The sequence below is a fragment of the Miniopterus schreibersii genome, assembly GCF_964146895.1.
Source record: "Miniopterus schreibersii genome assembly, chromosome: 7".
NCBI classification, from domain to species: domain Eukaryota; kingdom Metazoa; phylum Chordata; class Mammalia; order Chiroptera; family Miniopteridae; genus Miniopterus; species Miniopterus schreibersii.
In genome coordinates this window covers 73,385,667-73,406,509 of record NC_138108.1, presented here as the reverse complement: position 1 = coordinate 73,406,509, position 20,843 = coordinate 73,385,667, and the positions used below count along the sequence as shown (strand labels likewise).

Below are 20,843 nucleotides of genomic sequence, written 5' to 3'. Positions count from 1 at the left end.
TCACATGGGTGGGTGCCCTGTGCGGCATGTGTGGGTGCCCTGTGCTTCTAGGTTTCATGATTTAAGCTTTTGTCCATTTGTTTGTTTGTTTTTTATCCCTGGTCTCTGGTTCTCTGTTTGGCATGTATCCTGCTTGAGGTTGAGCGTTTTATAGTTGTCATCAAATTTGGATTTGGGCACTATTTCCTCAGATAGTTTTCCATGCCTCCCTTTTCTGACACCAGTTAAAAATATAAATTAACCTAGGCTCTGTTCATCTCTTTCATTCTTTTTGTTTCAAATTCACTGATTTTTTTCTTTTGCAGCGTTTAATTTGATTTTAGTACTTTGCAGTGAAGTTTTTTTCAGGTATTTTAACTTCAGAATGTTTCTTTTATTTATTTATTTATTTTTTTAGAGAAGAATTCTTCTGCATTTTATTGCACTCAAATAACATTAAACAGAAGACATTTACGTTATTTTTAGAAAATCCATTGTTGCTCAGCTTGGCATATATTTGTAAAGACAAGGCTCATTCATTCACATATTTGGAATTAAAAAGTATTTGAAGTTGACCACAGCATAAGGAATCTTCTATTTCTAGAGTTCTAGAGATGATTATATACAAAAATTCAGTAGAATTTATTTTACCCATTTATCTGTCACTCCTAAGTCCCCCCCCCCAAAAAAATATGGCTTTATAAAAAAGTAGTGTTCCATCATTCACAATATGAATTAAAAGCTTTATTAGAATTTGAGAAGAATGTTTCTTAAGACACTATATTCTATTTTTCTCACCATATTAACTTTTTCTTGATATTTTAAACACATAATAGCATATTTATTGTGTTTGTCACTGGTTCCATCATCTCTGTCATTTCTGAGTCTGTCTCTAGTCACTGGCTTGTTTTCCTAGCTTGAGTCACACTTTCTGGTTTCCTCCCACAGCCAGGAATGTTTGATTATATTCTCACCCTTAAGATGTTAACATTGTTGAGTTCTGGATTTTGCTGTTCTTTTAAAAATTACTGGGCTTTGTTCTTCCTGGCATGTGTTTTAGGCTCTTTGCAGGTCAGCTTAATCCTTTCAAACCTTTTAAAAACATCTCATTTAGGGTGGGTCTAGGTGCCCCTTGCTGCTCCGGGGGTTTGGCTCTGCTGCTGAACCTGCTTTTTCGGGGCTCCCTCCTGATCATGCCCCAGGCCGGGTGAGCCCTGAGTTTCCCGGCTCAGAGGCTGTCCTCCTGTGTGTGCTCTTGGGTGTTTTCAGTAGCAGATTCCAGGGGATCCCCGACAGCCCTATGCAGGCTTCTGGGGTTCTTTCTCCCCCTCTCTTCTTCCTCTCCAGTGCATTTTCACCTTCCCAATATTCTAAAAGCTTCGACCTTCTGAACTCCAATTTCTGTCTCCACTCTGACTCTATAATAACACACTAAATAATTTCTCATGGTTTTTCTTTGTTATCAAATATCAACGGGAAAAATAAACCCAATTACATGTAAACCAATTACATGAGCATAGGGGCAGTTGAGAAATGTTTCCTTCTAAATCAAAGGCCACTATTTGCTCATGAGATAAAATCCATCCACGGTCATAGGAAGATAGATTCTATTTAAGAAAAAGAAATATAGAAAATTTGAAAGCCATTTTAAAAATATTAAGAGCAGATAGCATTTTTTCATTATAAGTTCAGAAAATATGCTTAATACACATTTTTCTGTAAAACTTTGTGAAGAGAAGAGAGTGTTAAGACATAATTTTAAGGGTAGGATTGAGGAGAAAAGAGAAGAAAAATCAGAATAGAGAATTGAAAAAGGGAAGTGACGGACTGATAAGAAAGTAGAAGTATAAAGTGGGGTGAGGAGACAGATGGAATAGGGGAGAAGGGAAAAGGGAGGGGAGACTAACATGAACATAAGGGGAAAGAACCGTATGCCAAATAAAGGAGACACATACAAATGTAAAGAAAGGAGAGGGAACGATAGGAATGTGAGGCAAAGGGCTTTTGAAATAGTAAAGTAAAATTTTACATATTATACCCTGTCTCAAGTCACGGAGCATTCTAATGAAGGGTTTCTTTTTCATCAAAAAAGTAATATGTGTTCATTGTAGAGCGTTAGGAGAACACTCAAGAAGAAAGGACCGAAAAAAAATCAAAATCACCTGGAAGGCTGCCTGGTAGATGCAATGATTTTATTGAGCATTTGCTAATATTTTCTTCCTGAGATTCCCTATTCATTTTCAAATAGTTTTGTTCAAATGGCATACACGTTTGGACTCCTTAATTACTTAGAATTATAGTTTAAAAGTTTTTTGAAGAATTTACTTTGGTAAACATGTTTCTATTTTTTATTATTTTTTAATATTTCAGTTACAGTTGGCATTCAATATCACTTTATATTATTTCAGGTGTATCAGGTAGTGGTTGGACATTTATATACTTTACAAAGTGATCCCCCAATAATTCTAGTACCCACCTGGCACCACAGTTCTTACAATATTATTGCTTGTTTCCCCTGTGCTCTACTTTACAGCCCTGTGACTATTCTGTAATAACCAATTTGTACTTCCTAATCCCTTCACCTTTTCACCCAGCCCCCCAAGTCCCCTCCCAACATACTTTTATTTCTAATCCTAGTGGGAAACTAATGGCAATTACATTAGGGTAATTTGATGAAATTTTAATTTTAATAAAGGACTATTTACAAATATATGGACAATGGGCAGAGGAACCCAAGAACCAGAACAATAACCCAGGGCTTGAAGGACAGTGGCTAGGCCTGCAGGCCAAGGGGGGAGAGCAGTTACTTGGAAACGCTGGTGTGGAAGTTCCACAGTGACCTCCAGCCAGGAGCTGTAGCAACCTGGGTGACCCCACAGGGTAAGGTGGGGGGAACAGCTACTACAAACCACTTTCTCCTTTCTTCAGTCACCTCATGACTCAATTTAGCTGAACTCAGTTGGCATCCAAATGACAACAGAACCTAAGTCATCTGTACACACTACTTTTTGGGCAGAGACCAGGGGAAGAGAAAAGCAGAGTTAAGAGTGGTTCTAGAAGAGATTAACCAAAGAACTTATATGAATGTCTGCCTAACCCATGGACACAGACAATAGTGACATGAAGGCCTAGGGAGGGGGTGGGAGTGGCGTGGAGGGGGTCAGTGGGGGAAAAAGGGGGACATCTGTAATACTTTCAACAATAAAGAGAATTTTTTTAAAAAAAGTGGTTCTGGGAGGACAAATGGAAGATTTTCAGTACACTAATTTATATTCCATTAAAGTTCATTTACAAATCCACCTCTTGTGTTATTTATATTATGCTTTTTCACTCTCATCAATAGCACTGTTATAATTTTATCTAGAATTATTTTCTCAGTATAAACTATTAAAAAGAAAAATGCTGAATAAATAGAGATAAAAGATTTAAGGCTTATGATTTATTCAAAATATTTGCTATAATTTATATTTCTACAAGGAAGTTAAGAGATTCCTCATTATATCCTGATTAGCAATGCAAATTTTTTGTTATTAATTTGTTAGAGAAAATTACACAGCAGTATTTTACTTTGCATTCCTTTAGTAACTAGTGGGTTTAAAGGTTTTCCATTTTATTAAATAATTGTATTTTTCTGTTTTCAATTTTCTTTTCATGCCTTGTTCCACTTGTGGTCTGCAAATGAGTTATGACCCCTCAGTAGTGTAACAAAGACTAACCATAAGATCCATTAGCCCAAAGATTTAGTTCCAATTGAATGTACATTTCATCTTAATAATTGTCTTTAGAAAGGAAATTTAGGCACCTGACCATTGTTCACAGCTCCCTTTTATTTTTCCTTACCCTGTAATGATCAGAATAGGCTTATAAATGGGAATATCGGAAAGATTTCCCTTAGATAAAAATTTTCATGATTTGTAGCTAAATTTATTAGAAAAAAATTGCCTTGTAATAGTATAATAAAATTAATTTAAAAATTTAAAATGAATTTTTAATAATCATTTTTGCAAAATATACAGTTGACACAAATAGTTGCCTTTTATTGAGTGCATCCTATGTTGCAAATATATCTTATTTCAAATCCCATAAAAGGTATGTGGCAAACTCATTTTATGCACTGATTTTTCTATCTATAAAATTCAACCTACTTGTGATTTTATCAAATACACTGTCTTTATGATCATTATTGCTGCTGTTAGTGTTGATATTGAATAAATTTAATTTGCTTACCATAACCTTTTAAAGACTTATACTAATAAGTAGAAAATAAAAGATGGGCTAAAACATTTACAACCACACAAAACTCAATTATGAATTTAGAGATTTTGTCTTTTTCTAGAATAGGCAGGAGGTCTTCATATGGTGGTATTTGAATAGTATAAAAGGTCTTCCTCTGTTCTCTAAAATTGACATTTCTAATTCAACATTGCACTTTTTATGCCTACATCTCTCTTAAGTGTGAGCATCTCAGTAAAACTCCACTTAATATGGAAGTATGTGAGGTGAGAGACAGAAACACAATAGAATAAGGTGCCGTCGTGCAGTAGTGGTTACAAACTTGATTCTGGAGTCAGACTGTCTCATTTGATTCCTGGCTCTGTCACCTGTTAATATGACTATAGCCAAGTTATTTATTCTCTCTGACTCAGTATCCTCACCTGTAAAATAGGGGAGTAAAATTAACTATCTCAGGAAGTGTCCTGAGGATTAAATAAATTAATCGATATAAGCCCAATTTATTATATTCTAGTATCCTACAGTACATCATTGGAGAATAGAGTATTGATTAAATAAATTTTTTAGCCCTACCGGGTGTGGCTCAACAGTTGAGCATTGTCCTAGGATCATGGAGATCGTGGTTTGGTTCCCTGTGGGGACACATGCCCAGGTTGCGGGCTCGATCCCCAGTCAGGGTAGTGCAGGAGGCAGCCAATCAATGACTCTCTCATTATTGATGTTTCTCTCTCTCTTTCTCTCTGTCTCTCTCTCTCTCTCTCTCTCTCTCCCTTCCTCTCTCAGAAATCAATAAAGACACATTTTAAAATAATAATAGTATATATTTTTTTGATTTCAAGAAGGAAAAGAAATATGAAAAAAAGTAAGAAGAATGGGTTGCAGGAAGCAATCTAACTACTCATTTTTAAGATTAGCTCAACCATGTATTTATTTAAACACTCTACTATAAGCTCTTAAACATGTTGCCCATGTCTTACCAGCAATGTACATCCAGCCTCTGTCATATGGCTTGGTAAATCAAGTGCTCATTCAATAGTTGATGGACAGTTGAATAAATATATAAAAGAATGAATGAATGTATAAAACTAGAAAGCCCTAAATATATGGAACAAACAGAATAAAAAATATATAAAATAGTATGTATCTCATAATTGTCCCAAAAGTACACAAAACGTGTTGCTCTAGAGGAATAATTTATATGAGGCCCAGGAAAAAATGAACCCAAAGCACAAAGGTGTTAGTAGACTGAAATATACTTGAAGAAGCCTCATCAATCACTCCTCTATTAATATAGACACAGTATTTCAGGTATGTAAGATCCAACTACAGTTGTATCATGGCTCAAACCACTTGCTTTACTGTTTCTCTTACATACACAAGGTCAAGTTGATGGTGCCTACACAGCTTTCCCCATGCGGGGGACTCAAAGAGTATGACACTCGGAATAAATAACATCATACCTAACGGCAATGCCACCCATGACTATTCTGCATTGCTGTGTTCATGTACTTACTTGCTGGGTTGTCCGTGCTATGTAGGCTGACCATTGGGACCCCAGGACCTGGAGTTAAAAAATATATGTATAAACATTTTAAAGATATCTAGGTAATAATACTAAAAGGGCTACATAATGAAACAAAAACCAGACCAATTCCATTCTGTGGATATTTTATTCAGATAAATAAGAACATAGGGTGAAAGAAACTGTTTGCATAGATTAATGTTAAGGTCTCCCTTCTCCAAAATGCCCTATACTTCTATATTTCTATGGTTCTAGCCAATATTACGGCCTTACTCTCTTTTTCTAATTTTTTTATAGAATAGTCACAGATATTCAGAAAGTTGATTCACGACCCTGTGACTCCTCCCTCATCTGCTCAAGCAAGATTAAATTATATTTACCACTCAGCCAAGAAAGAAAGAAAGAATGCATGCATATTAGAATTATTTCATCCAAAAGATAAATAAAAATTAGGGCTAATTATTCAGGTTTAACTGTAAGAAACTTCACTTGTTTAGAAAACTCTATCTAAGGGTCTAATGCTTTTTCCTTGGTGACATTAAACAAGTACTTTTTCGATTACTTCATTTCAGACATGAAGAGTAAAAATAATTTAAATGAGTAAGTGTTGCTTCATTCCTCATGATGTCTTAAAACAAAACAGCCTAGGTTACCAACTGGAGCAGGAACACTCAATTGATCACATTATAGGAGGACATGTCTCCCATTTTATTGCTGGAAAATACAATATCCTATTAAAGGGACAGGGATTTCTATCACTGTAGCCTAGAAATACTATACCTCCATTAAAGACTATACTATTTACAGATAGAAGAAGTAACTGGGGTGGGTGTAATTTATCAGAATTGAAGGGGACTAGACCCAGAAAATTATATTTCTGTATGTCCTGAATTTTTTAACAACCAAGCCATTATTTTAATGACTATTGTTTTCCTAAAGATAGCTAAATTAGTTTCTTACTATGGCATGACTTTGCTGATGTAAATATGTTTATCCACTTTTCTAAAAGGTCTATGTTCAAATAGCTCTTATCTATCATTTGTACTTACTCCCAACTCCTAGTTCTAAATGAAGTATATGAATATAATTTGTATCTCAGTAAATCCATAATTTATAACTCTTTAAGAAAACATAAATTAAGACTATTAAATCATATAGCCAGAGAGTAATCATTACTAATGATAATAATAGATGCTGATCATATAAAATCAACAAAATAAACTTTATCGAGAATCATCTATTACCTTTACAGTGTAATAAGAAATGTTGATTCATGGGACTAAAACTGGCACCAAAATATGTACACTGTTCTTTCATAAAATTACATGAAATGCATTGACGATTCAATAATCCTTCAGTAGAAGCACTGAGAAAAGAAAAAAAAAGTTAGAAATACTACCATTCCAGGCACTTGACTGTGTGGCATCTGTATTTAATTTAACATTAACAAGGGGAGCTACAACATTACTTACAGTGAGGTTGTTTGTAAGTTACGACTTACCACACAAATGTAGTCAATTTCCATTCCTAATGTTAAGACAGACATATTTTTTTCTCTATAATAAAATAAAATTGTGTACACCTGTATGTATGTAATATGTATGCATGTATGCTTATAAATAAAGAAACGGGTTTCCACAAATCTCAATAAAACTTATTTCTAACTGCATTTTCTGTATAGATATTTCTTTGTAGTCTTAAAAGGACTTACAGAGACTAGCATAAAGTCATCATCAATACACATTAATTGAAAGAACTAATAAATGCTTTCACAAGTCACACTAATACTTGCATTAAAATTTTCCACTGAATACCTGCACTGAATTTCTTGGTAAAAAAAGTTATTTTGATATCATAATATATATAATGTAAACAATTATACATACTTTGAGATATCAGGAAGGTAAGTAAAAAGAAAAACAATCATCCCTTTATTTTACAAATAGTTGTGCTTAAGGTCAGAGGGATTGAGATATATCCCTAAGGTTAATTTAAATAGAGATGAATCATGATTTATCTATGCTAATAGATAAAAACACCATTGATGACACATTTAATAAGAGTCGATATGACAAAATATTCTCAATTTTATTTTGAAATGAAACATGATTTGGGCTATCCATTTGGAGATGAATGGCAGTCATGCCGATCTCGATGCGCAATACGCTGCAGGCATGGGGTGGGGACCAGTGTCGTGGGCATCAGAAGCACCGGAAGCTATCAAGCACTGTTCACAAAGTCACAACCTCATATCTGAAACATCCTGAGCTCAGTGTAATCCAAACTGCCCCTTTACCAGTAAAGGTGACTAATATATACTAGGGACTTTAATATGTTAGCCAGTTTCAGCCTTATAAACTATAGTTCAATGTCATTAATTATATTCAGGATGTTGCGCAACCATCACCACAGAGAGGTTAAGAATGTGTACTATTTACATGCAGGTATTTAGTGACATAATTAGGATTTAAAGCCTTTACTCTCACTACTCCATATAACTTTTCAGATCCAAGTTCCCGAGAGGTTTATGTTGGTATTTTCTCATAATTTAGACTGTGGAATTACTGAAATAAGAAAGGCAAATTGTGAGACAAAATTGTAACACTGAAGATGGCAGCAGTTCTGTTTCTGCAGAGGGGTATCTAATCCCATAAATTGTCAGCCAATGATTATTTTTATGGCCTGGACAAGACATTGATTGAGTTTTCTGGATTAAACACTAACATTATCTTACAGTCAAGCCAACTGGCATTTCATGAGCTATTTAAGGGGAAATTTATTGGTACTACATTTTCTTTATAGCACAGCCTGCTCTCCTAGCACCAGCCACAGATATATTGAGTCTTCTGCCTCAATCACTGAAGAGATAAGTCAAGCACACAAATCTAAGAAGTCATTGTGATTCAAACCACATTTTAGGCTAATAAAGGGAAGAGAAATTGAGGAAGTTCCATGGGCTCAACCTGGCCAAATTTAATCTTCTGACACTAATTTTCCTTTAAGCCTTTTATAAGATGAGAGAAATAAAACATTGGTCAAGTATTTCCACATCTTAAAGGATTGATCATGACTGCCAATGTCAATCATAGTATAAGTGTCAAGGAAGGTAAACTGCAGGTATCCAAAAAGAAAAAAAAGCGATCAGTACTTGAATCAAGACACTGAACCAAACTTAGAATCAGTGTTTTTAAATAAACAGCTCTCTTCCTTTGGAAGTAAGTAGGACCGAGAATATGGGTTCCAGACTCTAAGAGAAAAGACAAAGAAAATGAAAATGGCACAGTGGAAGGAGTGACAGAAAGGAGAGGCTTGCCTCAGATGAAAGCAATATATGCATAAGTCAGAGTATGCGGGTGAAATGGAAGGGTTAGGGCACTTTACACGTGTATTTTTACTCTCAAAGGAGAGTCTAGGCTACTTGGTAAGAATCAGCGGTGACACTGCTTCAAGCATGAATTTCCACTTGAGAATATGCCAGGGCAGCTTTGACACTTTAAAACTGTGGAATGGAATTTAGAAAGGTACATAAGGGCTACAATTAATAAGTTGATTGTCAGACAAAAACAAAACTCATTTTTGTGAGTTCCTGCTGAAAGCTTTCTGAGTGAGGAGACATTTTAATACTAAATAGGTACGACCTGAAACCCCTTTTATGACTATAACTTTCCATCAGGAAAAGCTGGGCAGGTGACAATATTACCCATCCATTGGTTTACTGAATAAACAGCAAGCGTCACTGGTTTAAATAGCAACCTTAATGGATTTTACACACTATGTGGAGGGAAAGAGAAACTTCCACCTGATCCCGCCTATGAAGAGCTCACAATACTTTTATTTTGTTCAGAAATAAACTGCATGTGCACAATATCAATGCACTGAACATTCAAAATGAGGTTTAGCAGAAGAAAGGCCAGAGGGGAAATATGTGAATGCCTATGATGTTGGTAGTTAAGAGAAGCAAGCCTCAAAAAAAAAAAGATATTTTGAGATCATAAAAGCAGATGAAAAAAAATAAAGGCGCAGAAAGATGGTCTCCACTCCAGTTCTAGCCCTTGAGGGTCAGAGCCGAGGGACTGGTCAGAGTGCATGAGGGTCTGTCCTGCAGAGTTGGCTCTCCCCTGGCCACGTCAAAAAAGCTTCAGAGTTTTCCGTCCCGTCGCTGGGCCGTGCAGTGGCCACCGAGAAGCCCCCAGACACTCGGCTGCTTACCTGTACAGCTGCCTCCCTCGGGGAGAGGACTCGGTGCTCAGAAAGTAGCTGCGGGAGAGAGCGACAGGTCAGGCACCGAGCAGCACCGCCACCCTGCTGGCACTTGAACTTTTACACTGCCCGGAACAGAGAGAGCTTTCTTATTGTTAACCACAGGGCTTTGATACAGGACTCTGAGCCACTGGGGAATTTTTTTTTTTTTTTTTTAAATATTATCACACTTTTTCATGATCTCTCTCAATCTCTCTGAGTGTGTGTGTGTGTGTGTGTGTGTGTGTGTGTGTGTGTGTGTAAGTATCTCTCTGGGTGAAGGAGAGAGTTTTTAAAGAAAAGGTTGCTATATGGACAAGTTGTTTAGACTAGGACGACAGTCGGCAAAACATAAATCTGGCAGAAAATAGTGCATTTGACAACCCTGACTTCCAACCTGACTATAGAACCCAAAAATGCTCACATTTTTTGAGTCGTTTCATCATATGCCAAGATCTTTATCACTTCCCAGTTTCCTGATGTTAGATGCCGCACGGTAATTTGCTCACTTTTACTCTGCAAAGAAATACAAAATATTGATTTTTTTAAAAATTCAGAGAGTACCTCTCTGGTCAACACAAAAGCAGTCACTGACTGTGTCACTTTTAATTCTCTAATTCGCAACTACCACTCAGTTTCTTGTTGTCCGTCTCAATAATGCGCATACATTTATAAAAACATAGACCCAGGGAGGGCAGTGCCTTTATTCTTATGCTGTAGGAAAACCATGGAGGAGACACCTCCAGGGGAGGATGCCCTGTGCCTCACCGGGTCATAGGATGTCAACCTGGCATTTGGTACAGACACAGGACTTTGCTAAGTCTCATCTGAATGATTGAGAGCAGTGCGGTTTAGACAGTTTTAAATCAAACATTTCAGAACAAGCTGTATTCTAAATAAATACTGAGGGTTGTATACTCTCAACATTTACACCACGTGCATCGCTATAATATTTGCTATTTTCAATCAATAATTTATTTCTCAGCTTAATCCATGTTGATGCTTATAGGCATAGATTACTTTCACTGTTATATGATATCATAATGTATAAATACAGCATAATTTATCTGGTTTTTTTTTTTTTTTTTTTTTACTTTTGAATGCTTCCATATTTTTGCTTTTAAAAACAAGTTGCCTCTGAACACTTTTGTTACTGTCACCTGATGGCCGAGGCAGGGTTTTCTTGAGACAAGCAAGGAGAAGTGGGACTGCCTAGTCAGGGGATAAGCGTGTCTCCTACTTAACTAGAGGGTGATAAAGTCCTTTCCAAAGTTATAGGCCACTAGCAATGTGAGTTTTCGTTGCTCCACATCTTTCCCACTTCCTCACCAACAGTTAGTTTCATCAGGCTATTTAATTTCTTGTCAAACTAATGAGTATGGGATTACATCTCATTTGTTTTCTTTTTATTGCGAAAATATTCAAACTTACAAAAAGGTTGAATGAATAGTACCAGAGTACTCTATACAGTCCCTACCTAGATTCTCCAAAAGTCAACATTTTGAATATTTGTCCCTCCTTCTTTTTCTGTTTGCTGAATCTTTTGGAACTAGTAAATATCAGGCTATTTAAGTTCTAAATACTTTAATATACATATCTTAAAATTAAAAATATTGTCTAATACAAGCAAACTGCATACTGTACTTATGAATATTCACATTAATAGCATTTACGTATATATTCTATACTCTTAATTTCCATAATTGCTCCAAGAAACCCAAGTAACTTTATATATACGTAGATATATATAGTTATAAATACACATAATATAGTATGCATTTTATGTATATTTTTAAAATATGAAACCCAATCAAGGTTACATATTGCATTAGGTTTGTCATATCATTTGGATCTTTTAAAGTAAAATAGTTATCCTATCTTTTTTATTTCTACAGCATTGACCACTTTTAAGCCTGTTGGTCCAGTGACCTTATAGACCAACAATTTTCAACAAGTGTGCCACAAAAAATGTCAAAACATGCAGTACCTGACTATTTAATCAGGGGCACTGACCCCACTGACCTCTTTTTCCTTGGATTGTCCAATTAAAAAAATGATAACAGCCAACACAACACGATAGACATCTGGTGTGGTTGGATCAAAATTATACTAATTCTTTTGTGAGATCACGAAAAAATCTATTTTTTGGTGTGCTGTAGAATTTTAGTAATTAGTTTTGTGTGACATGAGATAAAAAAGGTTGAAAATCGCTGTTATAGAATATCTAGCAGTTTGGATTTATCTGATCGTATTCTTATGAATAAATTGAGACTAAACATTTTAGGCAAGAATATTAGATAGGTGACTGGATACCTCTTGTGCTTCATACAATTCCACCTCTTCCCACGCATTACAACGCTATTTACATAATAACTATGAGATGCATTCATTGTAAAAGTACATTTTGCCTTGTAATTAGAAGCATGTTATGTAAACAGCTTTTTCTCCATGAACTTTTCAGTCAGTAGTTTTAGCATCCTTTCCCTGAATAATTATTATTTCAAAGCAATTTTCTAATTCTAATATCCCTTCTATATTTATTAGGTAGCATTCTTCTGTAAAAATAACTTCCCCTAATTTTTCTCCTCACATGTTAACTCTCTCCCTTCTCCTCATATTACTATAGACTTAAATATTTTTAATATTACTTTCCATTACCATTGTTATTCTTTGGGATAATGAAATTGTTAAAATTTGGTTAGTGGGAACTCTTTCAACACAACCCTTCTATTCTTTGAAAATCATTATATTAGTCTTTGAGCACATCTTTGTTTTCTGCATGATATGTTCCATATCTTGTAGTCAATCATTTATCCAAAGAGTTTTCTTCTACTGGATTATGGTACTTAGATATCAAAATTTAGGGTTAGTGTGCTCATTGCTACTCTAATGTAATTAGTTCTGGGCCTTTTCAGAGGATACAGTAATAGATAGATGGTGACAGATAAATAGGTAGGTAGGTGGGCAGATAGATAGATGGCTGATAGATTTCCAAGCTTTCTCTTTCTGTATGTATACACTGTATGTGTCTGGATTTTTAGTAATATCATCAATTAAAATTCATATCAGTTTGATTTACATTTATGTATTGAGAGAGCTCTTGGTCTCATCACATTTTCACTAATTCCATATAAAAATTATTTATCTTCCTTTATGAGGGAGAGTTGGTATAACTAAAAGTTAATATTTGACCACTATAAATATAAATGTAAACCTATCAGACATATATGTATATATGTATAAATTAGAGAGAGTGTGGGACACACTCTATATTCGTCATAGTCATAGATTTTCCATCTTGTTATTATTACATAGTTCTTCATTGTGTAGATATACCATAATTAATTCAACTACTCTCCAGTGACGCACATCTCAAATGATGCTGAAGTGATGAATCGTGTGTATATGCTTGTTTGTTGTTTAATGAGTAGAGAAATATTTTCAGGATATATTCCTCCATAAGGAAAGTATTGTTTGGCACATCTACCAGCAATGTATAAGGTACCTGTTTTCACATGGACATGTTACGGAATATATTGTTCAGTGTTTGAATTTTTGCTAGTCTGAGAGGTGAGAAATGGTGCTGTGGTAAACACCATGCCAACCAGAACTCCCTTCTGAAAGGAAGGACTTACTTTGTCAGTGGCCAGCGGTGTCCCCAGAAGAAGGAGCTCAGCTGTCCGTCTTCTCTGAGAATTGCCTAAGCTGAATAAAATGGCCTCGCCCAAGGTCATACCTCTTTTGAAGGGCAGCCCTGGTCCCAAGATAGCCTGATCAATATTGGAGCATAGCAGCCCTGCCTTCTTCCCCTAACTTGGGACTTCTCTGAAGGGCCATCTCAGTCCAGAACTCTGTGCAGTCAGCTTAGACCTTCATTTAGATGACACTGCTGCTTAAACTCTCCTGCCCAATCTTGATTCTTTCTCACCTTTCCAAAGTTATTAATCTTCTCTATAATAATTGCCCTGCAATCTTAATTTCACAGTTGGCTTCTGGTGAATTTAAACTTGTGACAAGTGTGTTGGAGAAATTTCATTTTGCATTTCTTTAAAAAAAAGTTGAGCATCTTTACATTTATGTATAACATAACATATAAATAATATTCTATTTGCATAATTGTTTGAACTAACTCTGTAAATGTTTTCTGTGCCATCATTGGATTTTTTGTGTGTTTTGGTCTTTTAATTTTTTAACAGCTCTTTATATCTTCCTATCCTTTTATGTGAGATATAAGCTGAAAACATGTCGTCTTGGTTTATCATTTTACGTTTACAATGGTTATGGTCCTATTTTTCCAAAACAGTTTTTTTTTAATCTTTAAATGTTTTCTCTTAATCAAATTTACCAAAAGATTCTGTTATTGTTACTAGGTGTTGATGCATAGTTTAAAAGGCTTTCTTTAATCTAGGATAACAAGAAATTTACTGATGTATTTTATGAAGTACATGAAAGGTTTTATTTTTTAAATTAAAGCTTTGATCATTTTAGAGTTACAGTGATAGCATGGAACTATTCTTAACTTTTTCATAATAGATATTCAGTTTTAGCAAAACTATTTTATAAAAAAGTTAATTTCCTGCCCGTGGTTTTGAAATGCCATCTTTATTACATATTAAATTTCCATAAGATAATATTTCTGTCCTATCCCGCAGTGTCTTCATAGGTAGGATTTCTGTACTATCTATGCCGTTCCACTGGGCTCTGTTTATTCATGTCTCAGTACCACACAGTGCCAGTTATACATTTTTTTGAATCCATATTATTATACCTTTCACTATAACTTCTATTTGGCTATTGTGTGCATATATGAAAACTTGATTTCTATATGCTGGATATTTATCCTGCTATCTCACTGGATATTTTCCCAAATCTTACGGCTGGCTGCTCATTCTTGTCTAATTTACATGGACTAATCCCCCAAAACAATATTATGTAGTAGAGGAGGAAGCATGGTCCTCTCTTGTTCCTGACTTTAATGGGAATGTATTGGTTGTGTTGGCTTTTGGTTCGAGGTATAAATGTTTTATCACGTTAAGAAATTATTCACCGATTTCTATATGTTTTTCATTTTTAAAAACCAATATTTGGCATTAAATTTTGTAAAAGGCTTTATGGCCACTATAAAGAAAGCCCATGCTGTAGGACAGCTTGAATTTTGTTGGCGTTACCTATGAAAGTCTGGTAGGTTTCGCCTAAGAAATCCATGCACCTGGTGCTTCTTTACAGTAAAGTTCTTTGTAACATTCTGTTTCTTCTATGTCATTAGTCAGTTTAAGTTTTCTATCTTTTCTGGGGGCAGTTTTGGCTAAGTGTTTTGTCTCATGAAACTGTTCATTTCATTCAAATTTTCAAATTAAGTGGCATAGATTTCTGCAAAATACTGTCTTATGATCTATTAAAATGTCCTTTGTTAATTTCCCACTAGCCATTTCTAATTTTGTATTTGTCAGCATGTGTTCTTTCTCTCTCCCATCAGTGCATTTTTTTAAAGAGTAAGCATTTTTTCCAACTTATTAGCTCTAAATTGTACATTTTTTGTTTATAACCTATTTCATTTCTTCTTCATATTTGTTTCCATCTTTTTGATTTATGTTTTTTGTTTCTTTTTTACTAATAATTTTATGGCTATCTGAGTTTGGAATTCAATGTGTTTAATTTCATTTGATTATTAAGTTTATGGAGCTATTTTTATCTGGAAAACAATGCATTTGATTTTTATCTGATCTCACAGTTCATTCAAATTTCTTATATTATATTCTGTTTAACTTTTGGAGCTCCTAGATAAGGGAAATATTGTAGTGTTTAAAAATACATGCTTTAATGTACTGTCTGTTCATCACATGGGGTGAGCTAATTGTTTTCAGACAATGTGCTAATCAGATACAGCAGTGAAATTTAGTGAAAACTTGTATTGGGTTGATTAGGCCGTAGAATTATGCACTGGGTTCATCCTATTTTCTACAGGATTTGTGATGAATAAATATTCAAAATTGTTTCCAATGAAATCATCAGCTCTCATGAGCAACACTTGATAAGGCTGCATACAGAAGTTGAATGGATTCACCAACATACATAATTTTTCATTTAACACAATTTGGGAAGATGACAGGACAATTGCTTATGTTTATGAATTTAAACCACTTAACAAGATTAAAACACTGCTTCTTCCCCCATATTTGAGAATAAAAAGTGGCCATGTCTTTGAGAAAGAAAACCTTTCTCCTAACTGTGGGCTGCACTGCAGGATGCAGGATGTAATAGTTTCAGATACTGGACTGCAGAAGTTAGAAATCTAAGTAAGGAATTCTGTGGGGGAAATGGAAGGGGGAAAGATTGGAAATGATCAAAAGTTTAACGGTCTGAGGTAAGAGAAGTTTTGCATCATTTTTTAATTTGGGAGCTACATAAACTGATATTAATACTACAGACTCTGCTCAGAAGAACAATTAATTTAGCTATATAGGTTTTTTAATAAGCCAATATGTATTTTTATTAATATTGTCTTTATAAAATATATAAAAGTAGAGAAAGTGCTCCCGAATTCTGCTTAAACATATTTAATTGAAAGTAACCTAGAAATATACATAACTATATTTATATTTAGAAATATTTACTTTTAATGTAGAGATTCTAGTCTCTTAATTAAAACTAAATAAATGATCCATAATATAAATAAGCTTGATGTATAGTGACATCCATAACTATAACAAATTGCTACTAAATCAAACATTGAATAATAATGTTAACTATGCCAACTAAATATTAATATTCTAACAAATTATTTTCAAAACTGTTAAGCATTATGGAAAAAGTAGGCTTTAGATTAAAATTGAAATTCCAAATATAAGGATGAAATACTGTAGTTTATATAAAATTATAATAAGAAAACTATAAGAGAATACATGCATTCCTTCTACGTTTATTTTTTTTGAATTACTTTAACAAAAACCATTTTTGTAAAGGAGAATTAAACACTAAAATATCTGTAATGCAAACCATCACACTCTGTAATGAAAATAGCCTGAAAGCACAAATTTTTTATCTTGGTTTTTAATTAATTGTTTTCATTCACCTACTGATTGTGTAAGAGAGCAAAGTGTTGACAAATTTTACTAATTTTGTTTAGTAAGATACTTCAAACAGAAAAATATATTCTCAGTTCCTAGGGAAGCTCTCAGATATAGCTAAGCATGAAGTACTTCTAGCTCAGCATCGAGGTGGTCTTCCTGACTGTGGGCTGCCAGGTCCTCGTCCTGTCATTTCTTACTCTCTGAGCACATCAACTTTAAGGGGAATCCTCTAGCATGTCAAGGGAGGGGAGAGAGAGTAAAAGTCATGGATGTTGGTGTGCATTACTCTTTAGACTGTAAATTATTATACTATTTTTGTAAATTATCATATAATTTATGGAGAGCCAATTTGGCACTCCATATCAAAACCTAGACAAATGCATATGTACACATATGCTCTGTCTAGGTATCTTTTGATGTCTATCAATATATTTTGGGAGTTATTAAAAATAAAAATAAATATTTTTGCATAATAGTATATCTGAATAAATTATAATATTTATAATATTAAAATATTAGAAACAACTTTAATGATGATTAACATGGATTCATTTAAACACAGTATAGTATATTTACTTGATGGAATGTTGCACAACTATTAAAATCACATTTAAGAATAATATTAAATATAAAGATTACATGTAAATGATGGTAGAAAGTGCTCATAAAAATATTTTTAAATATTACAAATCTAGATGTGAGCTTTGATTATAATCTTTAGAGAAAAAGATTTTTAATGTAAAAATGAATTAGAAATATATAAACCAATTGATTGACAGTGTGAGAGCATGGTGTGATAAGATTGTGTTTGATTTTATTCTTTAGTTTATTTTGTTTAGAATTTTACAAACTTTTATACTATATATTTCAATATGGCAATCATATGCAATTCATAAAAGAGCTTTTCTGTTAGCTAGTAAAAATTGAGGCAAGGGGATTCAAACTATTTACTAAAATTGTGTGTGTGTGTGCATGTGTGTGTGTGTAAATCTAGGCATAAACTGTATTTACCTAAGCACTAGCTCTGACTCATTAACAAAGTAAATTAATTTTAGCCCTGTTTCCAAAATACCCACAAGCAGTCAGGCAGGCCTGTTGATTTCTCAAGGCTGCAAAGCAGACTCTCTGAGCTGCAACCAGGACCCACCAAAATGTTTAAGAACAAAGTGGGGGCGTCTGCGCTCTGAGCTGCCCTGGGCCTTTGGGTGACAACGAGCCAGGCCGCGGGCAGGGCGGGTGCTGGGGGAAGGAAGGTATTTCTTCCCAAGGCTTACAAAGAAACTGCTATTCGTGGCATAAATATCTTGCTTCCTACAAGCCACCATGAGCAGCCTCCCCCAGTTCCACGCTTTTTAAGACACCATTTCTCTTCATCGGTTGCTGAATAGGTTGCATATCTTGGAGTTGTATGTAATAGAAAGATGTATTATACATCTTTCCCTATCCTTCACTATAGCTTAAAATATTCACAATTTCTTGAATATGAAATACCAGGATTTAAAAATTCAAAAAGATGTCACAGTCAGTTGGAAGATTTGGAAAGTGTGATTAATTTTTTAGGCCAAATATCTCTCTGGTAGTTACAATAACATAATTTATTATTAGTTAGCAAAAGTTAACCAGCTAAAGCGATTTACTAGTGAAGCTTCTTCCAGTTCACATAAAAGAAAAAGTTTCCTTAATCCCAGCTATCTGATATAATCATTTACTAGTTGGATATTGAATTACCAAAATTTGTACTTACATAAATGCATACATTTATTTAGAACATAAATAAGATCACATTCTACATTGGTCTACAACCTGTTTTTCAAGCTTAATGATATACTATGACAATTAATCTACCCTTCTATTGTGAAAATTACATATACTTCTAATTATTTATTTCAGCTTTTATTAAAATTAAAGTTAAAACATAATGATTATTTTAATAGTCCAGAACTTGGACAAGTGTTTAATTTTAAGCTATTGACATGAGATTTTGAGAATTCAAGGCACTGAGCTGCACAATATAAATAATATAAATATAAATATAAACATATGAATAATGATAAAAGTTTGAGAATATGCACAGGACTTGAAGGTTCTAAGAACACAGAAGTATCCAGTTTGTTTATAGACTTTTAGCCACAATGATATTTACTCTATATTTTATAGGAATAAAATTAATTCTTGGCTTGTTAGTTTGTACAACTTTCATAGAAGATTCCAATTTATCCGCAATGCTATATCTTTATAAATTCTCCTTTAATTATGAGACTACGGTGTTAACATATTTAAATTTAAAAGAAACTTGATTTCTCATGAATATTTAAAATTGGCAATTAAATTTAAATTGACTCATTAACCTTGTCGTATTTAAACTATCAATTGTTAATTCACTGATTTTTTTTATAATTAGATAAATTGTATAAACTATTTTCACTTGAGGTTTAGAGGAAAAAAAATACCATTTTCCTCTTTTTTTGTCAGAAAGTCCATAAAAATATAACTTTCCATTATATTTTCTTATGTGGGCGTACCATACTTTATTTAAATACTCAATTTTTGACGGACATTTAGGTTCTTTCAAGTAACTAAAAGTTTTATAAAAACTTGAATGTATTACTTGTAAAAATAGGTAGTATGTATTTGTTGAATAGACAAAAAAAATCTTGAGATTTTTCTCTGGTCCTTGCAAAGTAGGGGTTGGGTACTTGTCACTTATTAAATTCTATATACCAAGGCCCTCATCTACTAGCTGACTAAATTGTGTGGAATGCTGAGCCTGTTTTGTGGGAAGGCAGCTTGAATTACGGCTGGGAGTGAGGCTTCCTCTCCTAGCGGGCCCGGGTGCGGGCTGGCTGCACCCGCAGGCATGAACTGAAGGCCCGAATGCGACCAGCCTTGAGCCCCGGGGACGCGGTGCCATGAGGCCGCACTCACCTGGACGAGGAACATGGCTATGTGGTGGAACTCGCCGCGGCCCCCTTGCTTCACGGGAACCGTCATGAAGAATCTGCTGCCGTCCCTGGAAAACACGGGCTCCTCATTCTAAAACACAGAAGCGGTGGAACAATCTCAACATGGCATATGGCATTTGGGCTGTCAACCATTGCTAAGTCATGCAGGGATCAGACCCATTTTATATTTACAATTAGTTTGGAAAACGGTCAATTTATTTTAAAAAGCGTATGATAATTTTTTTTAAGTGAACTCATTGCCTCCTGTGTATGTGTGTTTGAGTGATGGGAAGAATGGGGAAGTTTCTTAAATTGTGAATAGAAATGATTTACAATTAAACTAAAGACAGTTTTTAAATTGCTTCAAAACGGAACTTTCACATCTTTACATAAGATATGATTATAGCTAACAATTGCTTCTTTAAAACATAAGGAAAACGTTAAAATCTTCACCAGTTTATCAACATAATTTGTTTTTAACTTAGAAAAATTTATAACGCACAATATTTAAAAATTTTTTCTGAAATCTTTCACTCATCAACTCTATTACTTGAAGATACATTTCTAATGATGTATAAACAAATTTATTAGAAATGCAAAAATCAAAAGACCACAAAATGGGAAGGAGTCTAATGAAAAACATTTAATTCATGTTTCCCATCCTCACTGCTCACCCATCCACAAATCCAAAAACACAGTTGATGATTTTTAAACTAAACTCTAGTGGAATGTTAAATCAATAGAATTTCTTTTGATAATTAAGTGATGGAAACTATACATATAGATTGCTTTCTCTTGCTCCAAGGGGAAACATTAAGAAAATGGATTTACCTTGGCAAAACATTGCATTCTTTCTTT

The 20,843-nt window shown here is 34.2% G+C and overlaps 1 protein-coding gene across 4 annotated transcripts in view; it reads right to left on the bottom strand.

The window, feature by feature from the left end:
- DPP10 (dipeptidyl peptidase like 10) overlaps positions 1-20,843 on the bottom strand; it is a 1,168,699-nt gene that overhangs the window by 33,737 nt on the left and 1,114,119 nt on the right. For 3 of the 4 annotated variants that reach the window (XM_081142810.1, XM_081142809.1, XM_081142811.1), the window contains exons 13-17: positions 19,969-20,076; positions 10,398-10,489; positions 9,944-9,991; positions 6,979-7,100; positions 5,726-5,773 (exon numbers count right to left, since the gene is read on the bottom strand). In XM_081142810.1, the coding sequence (XP_080998936.1) occupies positions 5,726-5,773; positions 6,979-7,100; positions 9,944-9,991; positions 10,398-10,489; positions 19,969-20,076 (418 nt within the window). The remainder of the gene's footprint in view (positions 1-5,725; positions 5,774-6,978; positions 7,101-9,943; positions 9,992-10,397; positions 10,490-19,968; positions 20,077-20,843) is intronic. The other variant, XM_081142812.1, reaches the window with a different exon arrangement.